General features: G+C 59.3%; 1 protein-coding gene across 1 annotated transcript in view; it reads right to left on the bottom strand.

Moving 5' to 3' along the window:
- The window catches only part of VAC14 (Vac14 homolog (S. cerevisiae)), a 77,812-nt gene that overhangs the window by 25,199 nt on the left and 39,202 nt on the right, over positions 1-13,411 (bottom strand). The window contains exon 14 of the mRNA XM_010850848.1: positions 8,945-9,077. Within this exon, the coding sequence (XP_010849150.1) occupies positions 8,945-9,077 (133 nt within the window). The remainder of the gene's footprint in view (positions 1-8,944; positions 9,078-13,411) is intronic.

Below are 13,411 nucleotides of genomic sequence, written 5' to 3'. Positions count from 1 at the left end.
TGATGCTCAGCTGAGTGGCTGCAGGCCCTTTCCTCTGGAGAGCATTCTACTCCGCTCCACCCCACCCAGGGGCCCATGACCCTGCAGGGCACAGCGAGCACATGGAGTGAGACACAGGGGCCACCTCCCTGCCAACAAGCGAGGCCAAAGCAGAGAGGCTGACCGCAGACAGGCTGAGAGGAGAGATGGCACCACAGGGAGACGCCAAGTCCCCGGGCCTTGCAGCCCACGCCTCGGTCTGACTCTAAGGGCCAGGCAAGGCCCCTTGTTGTATTGGTGACTGTGAGTGCTGACAACCGTAGTTATATCTAAGTGGCTCTAACCCAGAAGCCCTGGGGTTCAGCTGACGGGGGGGATGGAAAGAAGGTGGCCTCCGAGACCCTGTCCAGCGCGGAGCTCTAATGCCTCTGGGCTTTACGCGGATTGTACTCGGAGTCCAGCGCGCTGGGAATGCTTACCAGACACAGGCAGCTCCATGGTTGGTTCTCACGAGCTCCTAATCCCCTGAGAAAAGCACCACAAACCGTAAAAAATGCTGAGAAGCAAAACGTGTCACCTGAACTACATTAGAAATACAGAACTTCTGTTCATCAGAGACACTTTTAAGGGGGCGATAAGGCAAACCGCAAAGCAGGAGATAATTACAGTACACACGCTGGAGAGACTTGAATTCAGAACGTATAAAGAATTTCCACAAATCAGTAAGAAACTCACCAGAAACCCAACGGGGAAATGATTTAAACAGGCTCATTGCAAAAGAGGATATCCAGAAGGCAAAAAAGTGAGGAGAAGTTCTTTAGCTTCATTGGTCTTCAGGGAAATGAAAATGAAAAGCACAAGGTGAGGGGAGTCCCCTGGTGGTCCACGGGTTAGGACTCTGCGCTTCCAGTGACGGGACCACTGCATTCAAGCCCTGGTTGGGGAACTGAGAGGCTGCAAGCCCGGCAGTATGGCCAAAGCCAAACAAACGAAAGCCCACCAGGGGATACCACCACAAGCCCATCAAAACGGCTGAAAGCAAAGTGATGATCCAAGTGCTGGTGAGGACGTGAGCAACAAAAGCGCTCACACATCCTGGATGTAAGCGGAGACCGGCGCGGCCAGGACAGTTCTCTGTCAGAGCTAAACACGTGTATGGCCCTGCTCCGGCAAACCCCAGGCGCTGCCTAAGAAAAACGTGCACATGTGCCCCCAGAAGACACGGGAAGGGACGCCCAAGGCAGCATTATCCACAGAAGTGCCAAAGAAGACAGCCCAGATGCCCAGCTGCCCACGGCAGCAGGGCGGGCAGGTGAGCCTCTGCTCTCACACAGGGGGGACGAGACAGACATGTGAACTGCTGCTATGTGGACACAGTGACTCTCACAAACACGCGGTGGGCCAAAAAAAAAGCTTATAAAAGAGCACAGATTGTATGATTCTGTTTATATATAGCTCAAAAAATCAGGTTAACAACAACAAAAAACCCTCCAAAAACAAAAACAAAAAAATCAGGTACACGAATGTACAGTTAGAAGTCAGGTCAGTGCCTACTTGGGGGAGGAAGAGTAGGGAGGAGACGCGAGAGGGACCTCTGGGTGCTAGAAACGCTCTGCTTCTTGATTTCATCACTCGTTACCTGGATACAGGGACCCGGCGAAAACTAGCCAAGCTGTAGGACACTTACGATTCACATACCTTTATATGGTATGGTGTTATTTAATGAAAAATTTACATTAAAAAAAAAGGCACCGTGGAAATTGAGCCACAGAGGGAGGAGAGGCTGCCACGGTGGCCTGACCAGGAGGAGACGGACGTGCGGCACAGAAGCCAAACGTGTCATCGTCACGTGGTGAAGAAAAGAGGGCTTTGCCAGAGAGACAGCAAAATGGCAGAGAAAACAAGGCAGAACCGGGGACACAGGAGGCTCTGAGTCTGCCGATGACAAGGCTGCGGGTGCAGACGGGAGCTCTGTTATCTGGCTAGAGTGGCAGCTCTCTGGGAGAATGAAACGAGGAGGCTCAGACGGCCCCACGTTCAGGGAAGGTGGTCACGGGCGAGAGCAGGAGCTGGGGCATTGGACTGTGACTGCAGCCCCGATGGGCGTGCGGCCAGTGGAGATGGACAAACTTCACGCCCAGGAAAGCAGCGTCGGAAGGGAAAGAGTCACAGGCATGGCTGGAGACGGATGCTTGACAGAGGGCTGGAGAAAAACGAGATGCCTCAGGACTGCACTTGAAATCTGTCTCAGCTCAGCTTCAAAGAGAGAGAGAGAGGCCAATGTAGGTGATGTGAGCAACTGTGATAAACCAGAGGAAAAACAAACGAGCTGGGAGGAGAGAGGGGTTGAGACTTGTTCTTCTGAGCAAGAATCAAAACGGAGATTTAGACCAAGAAAGACAGTCAGTCCCTGTCCGAGAGCCAGGCAGTTCCTGTGAGATGATGTCATCTAAATACAGACCGGAAACAGGCCAGCGTGGCGGGCGGGCAGGAGTCTGGAGGCCCGGGGCCTGAGGGAGACGGGGAGGGACTTGCAGACTCATCCTCGGTCCCCTTCCGAGTGGGGACAGGCAGAGGCTGACAGCCGGGAGAGGGTGGCGAGGGGGTGGCCACAGAAGGGTTCCCTGTGGGTCAGCGATGCCTGGAGAGGCCCCATCCAGCCAGGCTGAGGAAAAGCAAGTCCAGGCTGGACGCTGGGCGGTTTCCCCCACAGCCTCCAGCACCCAGAGGACAGCTAAGGCCCTGGGCTCCGGGCTCCACGGTGGGTGCACAGCGCCCCCGGAGGTGCCCTGAGACACGGGTGAGGGGCAGGCGCAGGGGCTCCTGGGCCGCAGGGAGACTCGAGGGTGAGGGCAAAGGCCCAGCGCCCACGCTCTCCTGGAAGCCAAGCTGCCCGCTTGTAAGGAGACTCCCACTGTCCGCCTGGGACCCCATGAGCGTGCAGCTGGGCTTACAAAGCCCCCTCCCCGCGTGCTGCGCTCTGTCACGTGGGCGGGTGCCTGCCGTCTGAGCCTGCATGTGGCGCCAAGACTCCCCCAGGCCAGGGCCCTTCCGACGCATCTGCTCAGAGACGGGAGCTCTCCTTCCACGTGGAAGGGGCAGCTGGTCTGACGCCTTTTCCAAACAGCACGTGATGGAAACCCTTCAGCGTGTTTTCCTGAAGATGAGTATGAGAGTGTGTGTGATCTCTGTGGTCACCTGCTAGAAGAATATGCTTGTGGGGAGAGGGCAGGACCGCACAGGCGCCTCCCAGAGCAGCCTACTCTAGGAAAGCCAAGGTGAAAAGGCGCAGAGGCAGAGATTCCCGAGAGCTGGGCACAGTGCGCCACCGGACACTGGCCTCTGCAGCTGCTGTTCCCGGAGCTTCAGAGCACACTTAGCCCAAGGACTCCCACTCGTCTCTCCCGGCGCAGGTGCAGCCCTCCTCCAGGGAGCCGGAGGATGAAAGTGACCTCTGGGGGCCAATTCCAAACCTGCTGATATTCTGTTCAGTTGCTCCACTGTGATCCCCGGCAGCTACTTTCTAATTAACTGAGCTGTCTGGCTTCCCAAGGTCAAAGCTTTGCTAGTTTCCTGGCGTCCTGAGGTAAGGTATAAACAGATCCAGAGACAACTACAAGTTCCACAACCTCTCAAGCTTCAGAGGGAAATTCACTGTCTAGTTCCCAGCTTTTGGCTACAGTGCAGGGAGCTGACGCTTCTCAGGTGTGTGGACTACAAAGCAAGCACTTTTAACTGGAGGCTGGGACGGCCCAGCAGGTGCCGCCACCCATATGATGAGTCTCTGGGGGCCTTTTAAGGCATCCCACGTGGTGGGCACGAGGTGGCTCTGGAGTCCTTCCCCTCCACAGGCGCTCCTGGATGTGGGGCAAACCGCTGGCTCCATGGATCACATGGCCTCCCTCTGCTAAGTCCACCCGTTACCTCTAACCTCCCAGCAGCCCTGCTCAAAGCCTCCTTCGATCCCCTGCTTCCACCAGCAGCCCCCTCAAGGATCCAGGAGGACCCTCGGAATGTGGGGCCACTTCCCTCTAGAACTCCCCAGACTCCCAGAGCACACTGCACAGGGTTCTCTCTGGCCAGCACATCCTCTTCTCCCCCACACTCCTGGCTGCACCTAATTAATCCCAGCCTGACCCAGCAAGGCCCATCGCATGTGGTTTCCATACTCCAGAAGAAAAGATGTCACTTCTTGCAGGGAACTCCAGTGTACACGAGAGTGGGTTCTACATGGAGGACAGCATGCGGACTGCCTAGGGGAGGCCCTGGGTCGCAGATGGTTCTGCGAGGTGCTGGATGCTGGCATTTTGTCAAGGACGAGAGAGCAGTGGAAATGGACTGGGCTGGGCTCTCTGCGTTTTTGCCCCTTCCAGGGACATCTTTTCACCTGCGGGCAGGGCTTTCTTGCAGGCAATCTCTGGCATGTCGGCTTGGGCCACCCTGCATTCACAAGCCCTCAGCGTCGTTCCGCTTAGGAGATGAAAGTCAGGAGCTGGCTGTGCAAAGCAGCTTCTGCCACACACTCCCTGTACTGTCCTGCGTCTCATCTCACAGACGCACCCTGGCCCCTAGAGAGGAGTGATGGGGGAAGGCTCCGGAAGGTTCCCACAGGCAGCTGGGCAGGCTGACTGAACGCTGACAGAGAGAGGAGCTGCTCCTGAGAGGGATGGAGCGATCCCCTGGAGAAAGCCCCCAGCCCCGCTCAGTGTCCCGTCCCCTTCCCCTTGGCGGAGGACCCATCAACATGGACGACTGACGGAAGACCCCAATCCTCCTGCAGCCCGGGGAGGAGCCTCGGGACCTGTTTCTGCAGACAAACTCAGGGGTGCGCGTGTCTGTCACAGCAGTTTGTTTTTACTGTGAGCAAATGACGTGATCTGTTAAAGGGGCGCGAGGGAGAGCTGAGCTGGGTCTCCCAGCAGCTTCCCTGCAGGCTGGGGGCCGTGGGAAAAGCTGCTTTCCGCACCGCTCTGTGAACAGGGTCTGGCCAGGTCCTACGATTCATCTTTCATTCACACCAGCACAATGGGCTCTGGGGGCCAACCAATGACCCCGGCAGGTAAGGTGTCACGCAGAAAGGGACAGGGAAACAGGGTGCCACTGATGCTGAGCGAACTCCAAAGGCCCGGGGGATGCAGACGGTGAGCGGGGGCCGGGTCGGGAGGGCGGGCCCACGCTGCGGGCTGCCCCGGCCACAGGGGCCGCCTGTCCCCAGGGAGGAGTGCACGAGGACAGCACAGCGGAATTTCCCAATTACGGCGTGAAAACAGAGCTCCTCTTGCACCACCGCACCCCCTCCCGCCCCACAATTAAAAACCAGTCCAGTTTCCAGTGGCTTCCTAGCCCGGGCTCTGGCCCCACCACCCTCCTCAGTGGCCAGTTTCCCACTCCACCCGCCCCCAACGCGGGGCTCTTCTGCGGAGCCCGGGGGCGGCGGTGAGGGGGAACAGGATTAGCAGGGGACGTATTAGGGACACTGGGCCTCGGCTGCACTGGATGAGCTGCCAGGCATGTCTGTGTCGAAGGAGGGCCAGAATGAACCAGAAGCTGTACCCAGTGGGGCTTCTCAGGGTCTGGGTCTCATGGAAGAAAGCCTCGTGACAGCTCCCCCCGCCAGACTTGGGCCCCTTCCCAATGCCTCATTTTGGGGGCTTCCCTTTCTCCTGGGACGGGGCTTGGGACTTCAGCCACCATGGACGGGGCTGGCTGGGGCTGCAGCCCTGAGTTCACAGCACAGTCACTGGCTGAAAAGAAAGCATTCTCCGGCTAGCCCTCTTTGCAAGGCAGCAGGGAGGAAGGGGGGTGGGGGAGGCACAGCTGATTAGGCCCAGGCCGCCGGAGGGCCGAGCTGGCCGGGGGTGAGGGTGCTCAGCCGCGCAGGCTCCGCACAGAAGCAAGCCTTGTCAGGATCACAGCTGTTGGGCTGCGCTGGAGTTCATGTCGCAGTTTATCAAAGAGGCTGCGTTTTCTCCCTCCTCTCCTCTTCTCTGGAATATAGTGGGACGGTTCGTGGGAAAACAAGCCCTGTGCTTGTTCCGTCTGCACTGGCTGGGGGGTGGGACGGGCCAGAGGAAATGTACACACACACCCACTCGGGGCCGGGCCGCTGGTGGCGCCCTGGGAGCCAGCGCTCGGCACAGAAGGTTGGTTCTCTCACCCTCAGCCGGGCCCAGTCTCCCCTCCCCACAGACCACGGGGTTGGGGAGGAGGCCGAGGCTGCGTCCTGAGGCCAATAGCGGCACCCCCTAGCTGTCTGCGGGCGCCAAACGCACAGCATCTGCTGCACCTTGCTCTGCAGAACGACGGGGCAGGTGCAACGACAGCGTCTTACAGTCAGAGCAAACTGGGCTTGGAGACAGTCCACAGGCTAAAGACTGGAGGAACTGGGATTCGAACCCAAGGTCGTTTGACTTGAGAAGCCCCCTCTTCAACTGGCTCCCAAGTGCCTGTGGCATCTGCCTGACCGCCGTGGAGCCCTGGGGCGGGGGCTGGTGTGGGCAGGGCTGGCGCTCACACCACCTGTGCTCAGCATCCGCCCACCCTGAGTCCCTGCAGCATGAAGAAGGGCCTGGGCCTGGGGCGGGGCACAGCAAGCCCCGCTGAGATCCGGTTTTGGAATCCCTGGCCTCCCCAAACCCAACATACCTCTACACAGTTACGCCCACCGATAACAAGGCCACATGGACACGGAGCAGATGTCTGACCCCTGCAGGGGCTCCGTTCCCAACCCCCACGGAGGGGCAGCCCGGGAAGGCCAGGCGGGTGGGGAACCTCTCCCCGGCCTGTGGAGGGTCCTGCCTCTTCCTCAAGGCCAAGACCCACAGCCAAATGTCTGTCCTCAAGAACTCCGGACGCCTCTGTCCTTCCAGTCGCCGTTCCTGGACCCTGAGCTAAACGCACCACTGCAGGAACAACGGCTAACCACTTATCTGCAAAAAGAGTCTCTTTCCTTTCTTTGCTCAATGTTGGGGGTTGAGGGAGCAACTTATAGTTGGCTGAACACGACAAAGAGCAGGTTAAGAAACATCCACTGTCTCTTATCAGACCTGTGGCTTCACCTCAGCCGTCTGCACGCATCACTAGTGTGCACTTCTTTAAAGCCACCAGCGGAAAGTAAGGAAATGAGTCGGGACACAGGTGGGCAGGCTGACCCTCCCAGGCGCGGGCCCCAGCGAAGCTCTGCCTCAACCCCGTCTGACCACGAGGAAGAGGGCACACGGCTTCAGGCCTCCTCCACGTGGGGGGCGGGGCACACTGGTCACCCTCCCAGCTAGCACGGCCCCGAGGAAGCTGTGATTGGACATGACAAGGGCTGCTGCTATTTCGGGGGTCGGGCAGGATGGCAGGAGGGATAACATATGTGAGCGGCCCAATGACAGGGCCTTCCGTCCTGCCCCGGAGCTCTCCACCTGGGGCTGGGAGAGCACGCTGGCTAAGCGGGCTGGGAGTGAGCTGTGCCCTGGGGGCAGGCGCCGTGCACACGGAGGCCCCAGTGTGGTCCTCGAGAGACGTGAGCCCCAGAGCAGCGAGTAACTGCTGTGCTGGATGGACTCGGCCCCAGAAGGCTGCGGGGCGAGGATTCTCTGGGGAGCTGGGTGCTTGGAGGTCCTGGCGTGCAGGGTGGGCAGGCCCCTCAGGGACCCGGCTTGACTTCTCTCACAGACGGGACACAGGGCCAGCTACAAAGTCAGAGGAGTGCAGGGGTCTGCAGCCCAGCTCCAACCGAGTCAGGTGGGCACGTGGCCTCCTCTCATTCCCCTCCTGCAGCAATAAGGATTCCCAGCAGCCTGGGACGCCTGGGAGACCCCCCAGAGTAAGCGAAGCCTCGCCACCCTGAAGGCTCTGCACAGGACCACGGGGACGCAGGACCACCAGCTCCGCAAACCCTCGGTGATGGGACAGGGAACGTCCCTGCACATGCACACGCGCACCCACTCCGTGCTGTCTGGGGAGGTCGGCGACCCCCCAGCACCCTCTCCCCAGGCCCCGCTGGGGCATGCCAGGCTGATGGAGGCTGGAAAAACCCACTGCGGTGGGGCTCTCCAGAGAGGAAACTAGCTCAAACTCCTTTTTCAAAGGCCCCTCTCTCCACTGGTTTCCTGAAAGTCTTCCAGGCAAGGAGAACTCATCAAAAGAGCCAACACCTCTGCAATTTGGAATGCCGCATGAAGCTAGCTGTCAGTCATGTGGGGAGAGTCTGTCATTTTCCTGGTGGGAGGGGTCCCTTCAGTCCCCAACTCGATGAGAAAAAACAAACATGGAAACCTTCCGCTTTTGGCCAGTGAGGTTCAGAATCCACTTCTGCCCTCTGTAACCGTGACTGTCACCTGGGATCACTCTGTCCCCCAGGGGCCCTTGGCGCTGTATGGGGACACTTTTGACTGTCCCGACAGGGGCAGTGACGGTGCTCCTAGCCCCTAGGGGGTCAGGGCGGGGGGTGCTGCTCAATACCCCAGAGGGCGCAGAACACCCCCGCCACTGAGAGTTAACCAGCCCCAGATGCCAGCGTGCTGAAGCGGACAAGCCCTGCCCTCCTCAAGCTCAGGAAAGCAGGGGGTGGCGACACCTGCCACCACCAGGAAGCCCTGCGTGGTCCTTCCCAATGGGCAGGGACTGTGCCGTCCTGTTCTTTGCCCTTCCGTCTCCTCCTGAGAATCAATCCTTTGACCACCCCCAGGGTGGCCACTCTCCCCGTGGGGCTCCCCCGTTTCCTTGCTTGCCACTCCCCGCAGCACTCAGCAGGCTCCTCCCTGCCTCCTGCCCCTCAAGGCTTCCTGTGTCCCCCTCTCTCCTCGGCTTCTTTCTGCCTCTCAGGCCCCTCTTCTCAGCCTCCTCTCCCGGCTTCTCCCTCTTTCTGCAACCATCACACACTGGAAGAGCAGAGAGCCCATGGCTGCCTCGACCCCTTGCACGATGTGAGGATGAAACTCGAGGCTGTGGGAGAAGGGACGCTCCCGGAACTGACCTGATGATGAAGGCGCCTCTGACCTCCAGGAGCTTCCGCTCACTGCTGAACCTCTTGAGAAGGTTGATCATGAACTTGTAAAAGTAGGAGTTCATGGTCGGGGTGGAAGGAGAACACTCCAAGCCTTTGGTACCTACAGAGGAAGGGACAGAATGGGGTTTATTCTGCATGCCCACAGAAAGGAAACAGTTATCGATGCCAAAAAGGTGGGGAGAGTCCCTGTGCAACCAGATGAGGGAACACCATCCATCAAGGGCCACGCTGGCAGCAAAAAAGCAAGGACCAAACACGTGTGCTCAAGCTGATACAACCCTGCTCGCTATAAACGCACCCATTCCCCTGGCCACCCCTCCAGCGGACACTCCATCATTTAGTGAAGACTCCTTGCTTGAGACTAGGCGCTAGGTGCCAGGTGCTTCTGAAAAAACAGAACACATTTTTAACTCATCCCAATAAATAAAATACGCCTGGGCTTTGGTGGGTTAAGAACAGATGGCAGGTCATAGAGAAGAAAGAGGGAAGCAGGCACAGCCCCAGTGGTCGATAAAGCCGACAGACCCCCAGAGGCAGAGGCCACACTCCTTTCCCACTGCTGCTCAAGAAGTAAGAGACGGCACATGCTGGCAAAACGTGACCAGGCATTTTCACCTGCACCCGATGTTCTGAAATCAGACATTCTTCATCTTCAGGCAAAGATGCTCTATCAGAGTAGCACCCTGAAGACCTCAAGGTGGCTTTACAACCAGAAGCACACTCCAGGCCTCCCCCTTATGTGCTTGGGTGCTCAGTCGTGTCCGACTCTGTGTGACCCCACGGACTGTAGCCCGCCGGGCTCCTGTGTCCATGGGATTCTCCAGGCAAGAGTACTGGAGTGGGTTGCCATTTCCTCCTCCACTCCCTTACGCGCCCCAGCTGAAAATACACAGAAGGCCAGAAACAGCACCCCCTGCCCCACCCCCCGTCCCCGGCCCTGTGGAAGGCATCCAGCGCAGAGGGGACTAGGGTGGGGCCGACGTGCTGCGGCCGCCCCCAACATTGTGCGTTCACACACCCCTGGGGTCGCCCCGCCCTTGCTTTCTAGCACGTGCTGAGCTCAGCCCAAGAGCAGTGGTGGTGATGGCAGGACTCCTCAAGTCCACCTGCCTGACGCACGAATAGGGCATCTGATTTTTTCCGGTAACGATTTAATCGCGATGCAACTCATATACTATCAAAGTCACCCTTTTAAAGGGTGCCGTTCAGTGAAACAGGCAGGGAGTGGGGTCTCCGGGAATCAAGTTTGGCTGTGCGAAGGGATATCAGCTCCCAGAAGCGTCAACCCAAAGTACGACTGTGTGGAACCGTTGCCCAGAGCGTAAGCAAGCCTTACAGAGGAGCCCTGGCAGGCCGACTTCAGCAGGTGCAGGGGCCAGGAGGCAGCAGTGAAACCTTCTCCCAGGAGGTCTATCGTTTTGCTGAACTCAGACTTCCTTAAATCCTCGCAAGGTCCTTACAGGGAAGTGGCTGGGAACTGGAAAAGGTGTTTCCTGATTTTTTTTTCCCCTGGCTGTGAACTCGTCTGTGAGGATGCCTCACCAGGAGCCACACCTTCGAACTACTGTCCTCTCTCTGGAACCTCCTGGACAGCTCCTGTGAATCGTGCCTGGGGTGAGCCCTTCGTGAGAAGCCAGTTTAAGGACAGGCCTCACGGCACTTCTTGTCTGCAGTGTGTTGTTCTGGGTCCCTTTCCAGAAGAGCCTGGCCCAGGGCCGTCCTGAGTGTCTCTGGAATGGCAAATAGTCTGCTCTCTGCCCCCGAGGGGCTGTTTGCAGAATCGAGTGTCACATTCTTACAGATCGAGTTACTCCAGGCCCAGCTGGGGCTGACTCTGAAGAGATGGCTGTGGATACAGTTGTGAGGAGCCCCATGTCCCTGTCCCCACACTTGAGGACATGAATTCTGCTGCCCCCATGGAGGCCTGGCTGGAGGGCATAAGTTACCCCTACCCGTGGAGGTACTTGTGGCCTGGGGTCCAGCTCCTTGCAGCCTTCTGGGTGCTGGGTGACCATGGGTCCTTATGTCCCTGTCCCCTCCTACCTTCTGGAGGTGTGTCCCTGTCCCATCTATTAGCAGGCTTAGATTCCATAGTATTCCAAAGGACAAAGGGATCAAAACAGCGACTGACCATGAAGAAATCCTCGCCACCCGGGGCCACAGTCTCCAGGTCCTGGGGACTGGGTGACTTGAGCAGGTGCTGGGGAGAGGTCCTGGGTGGCTCGGTTCTTACAGAGGCAGTGGGCGTTTCTTGGTTGCACCGTGTGGCATGTGGGATATTCAATCCCCAACCTCTGTCCCCTATATTGGATGGTAGATTCTTAACCACCAGACCACGAGGGAAGTCCCAAACATGGTGTTTAGAGATTGGCTTGGGAGTCCACCACACCTGAGATCAGATCTTCACTCAACCCCCGACTAGCTGAGCAACTTTGGACAGATCTCTTAACCCCTCTAAGCCTCAGTTTTCTCATCTGTAAGATGGGGGCCATGAGAGCCCACAATAAATGAGACAGAGGATGTAATGTACCAGGCCTGGGGCTTCCTACATAGTCTGTACTCAAACAAGAGGGGGTGTTACCACCAGCAAACCTGCCCTAACCAGGAGCACTGCCTGAGGTGAATGGGTCCCATCTCCTGAACCACGGCCGCCTCTGGGGACCACGGTCAACTCTGGAGTTCCAGGCCCACCATGTGGCCCCTGGAGCTGAGGAGGCCCTTAGGAGGGAGGGGTGGGGCAGAGTCACGTGTGGGAGATGCTGTGTCGAGAGGGTCCTGTTCTCACAGCGCAGTGGTTACCGTGGAAGCTTCTGCCACTTACTTCAAAGAGCAGGAGGCTGGGTGCAACCTAAGTGGGCACTGGGTGCCTTCCGAGGCTGCCGGGAGAGACCGTGGAGCTGCCCGAGGCCCCTGGCCCTTCTGGCTCCACATGCCAGAGCAGACTCCAGTCAAGGCCGCTGCCCCAGGAGAGAAGGCCCTGCAAGAGCCGGCAGGGAACCTTGGGGAGCGCCGGGGAGGGCAACATAGGCTGGGCTGGCTGGGCAAGGGTGGCCGCCTCTCCTGACCACCAAGGATGGGGTGGGGGCCACCTCGCTCCCTCCCAGCCTCCTTTCTCCCTGGCCCACCAGCCACTGCTCTGACTGACCAGCCGGCTGGAGGTGGAACTGGAGACAGGGTTCTGGGCAGCGCTGCAGGCCTGGGAGGGGAAAAGGGGTGGAGAGAGAAGGAAGTCTCCAGGAGTGCTCCCACGGGGAGTGCCAGGCCTCTCTCAGCTGAACTCATCTCTGCCTGACCGCAGCCTGCTCCTCCCCATGGGGCGCCCGCCTCTCGTTTGTCTGCACGCGCAACTGGATTGGCCTCTTTTCTCACCAGCTGAGAAAAGCCTGGGGCGAGGGGCTACAGCCCCCAGGACGGGGCGGTCAGGGCCCGCCCCCCCACATGTGCTTGAGGGTCTGCTGGGTGGATAGGCCAGGGTGAGGGGCTGCAGCCCCCAGGACGGGGCGATCAGGGCCCGCCCCCCAACACGTGCTTGAGGGTCTGCAGGGAGAACAGGCTGGGAGGCCTGTACCAGGAGGGATGGTGGGTGCTGGTCGGAGGTGAGGGGAGGGCTGGGAGCAGCCTGGTGTCAGGAGGAGGCACCCTTCGGGGCAAGGAGAGCAGGACTCCTCCTGCCTCCTGCTGAGGACCGCTGGCCTGGCCTCTGTTGCAGAGATGCGGGCTCGCGCAGGAGGCTCACGTGAGCACCGCTGGCCCAGGGCAGGCAGATGCCGCCAGGAGCACCGGGTGTGCAGGGTCTGGCTGGGGGCGGGCAGCCAGCGAGCCGGCGCTGCAGATGTTCCTAAGTGAAACCTGATGTGGCGACAGGAGACTCTGCAGAACGCCGACAAACAGCCTCCCTGGGATGTTTTGGATCGAGCTCTGTGGCTGTGACGTGCGCGCGCCTCACATGTCAGGATAAAAATAGCTCTGGCCTCAATACACCACGCTACAGTTCAACAAAACCAGATGCGAGAGCGTCACTGCCCCGCCTGGGGGAGGCGGGGAAGGGCCCACGGATGCCCAGGGCAGGTCCAGCCGCCGCCTGGGGGCGGGGGCCTGCGGGGCAACACCTCTGGGCTGGTCCTGGCGGGAGCCTCACAGGCTCCAGGAGCCCACGGCCCAGCCCGCAATGGATGTGCCCTGAGGGCGGGGCTGGGATGGGGAGGCTGGTGAGGATCGAGAGCCTGCACTCAGAGGAAAGGGGCTGAGACGGGGGTCTCAGGGGGTGGGGAACCCCCATGTCAGAGGGCCCAGCCCCCTCTGCAGTGCGAACCGATCTAACATGCAGTCGCTTTAGTCTCTGTGCAAAGGCCAGTGAGCCCTCTGCCCCGGGCAGTCCCCCAACTGCAGGAGGCTGTCCAGCTGCCTGCTTCAGAGCAAGAGAGAAGAGAAGGG

The sequence above is a fragment of the Bison bison genome, unplaced genomic scaffold (assembly GCF_000754665.1).
Source record: "Bison bison bison isolate TAMUID 2011002044 unplaced genomic scaffold, Bison_UMD1.0 scf7180017864295, whole genome shotgun sequence".
NCBI lineage: Eukaryota > Metazoa > Chordata > Mammalia > Artiodactyla > Bovidae > Bison > Bison bison.
This window is presented reverse-complemented; position numbering and strand designations above follow the sequence as displayed.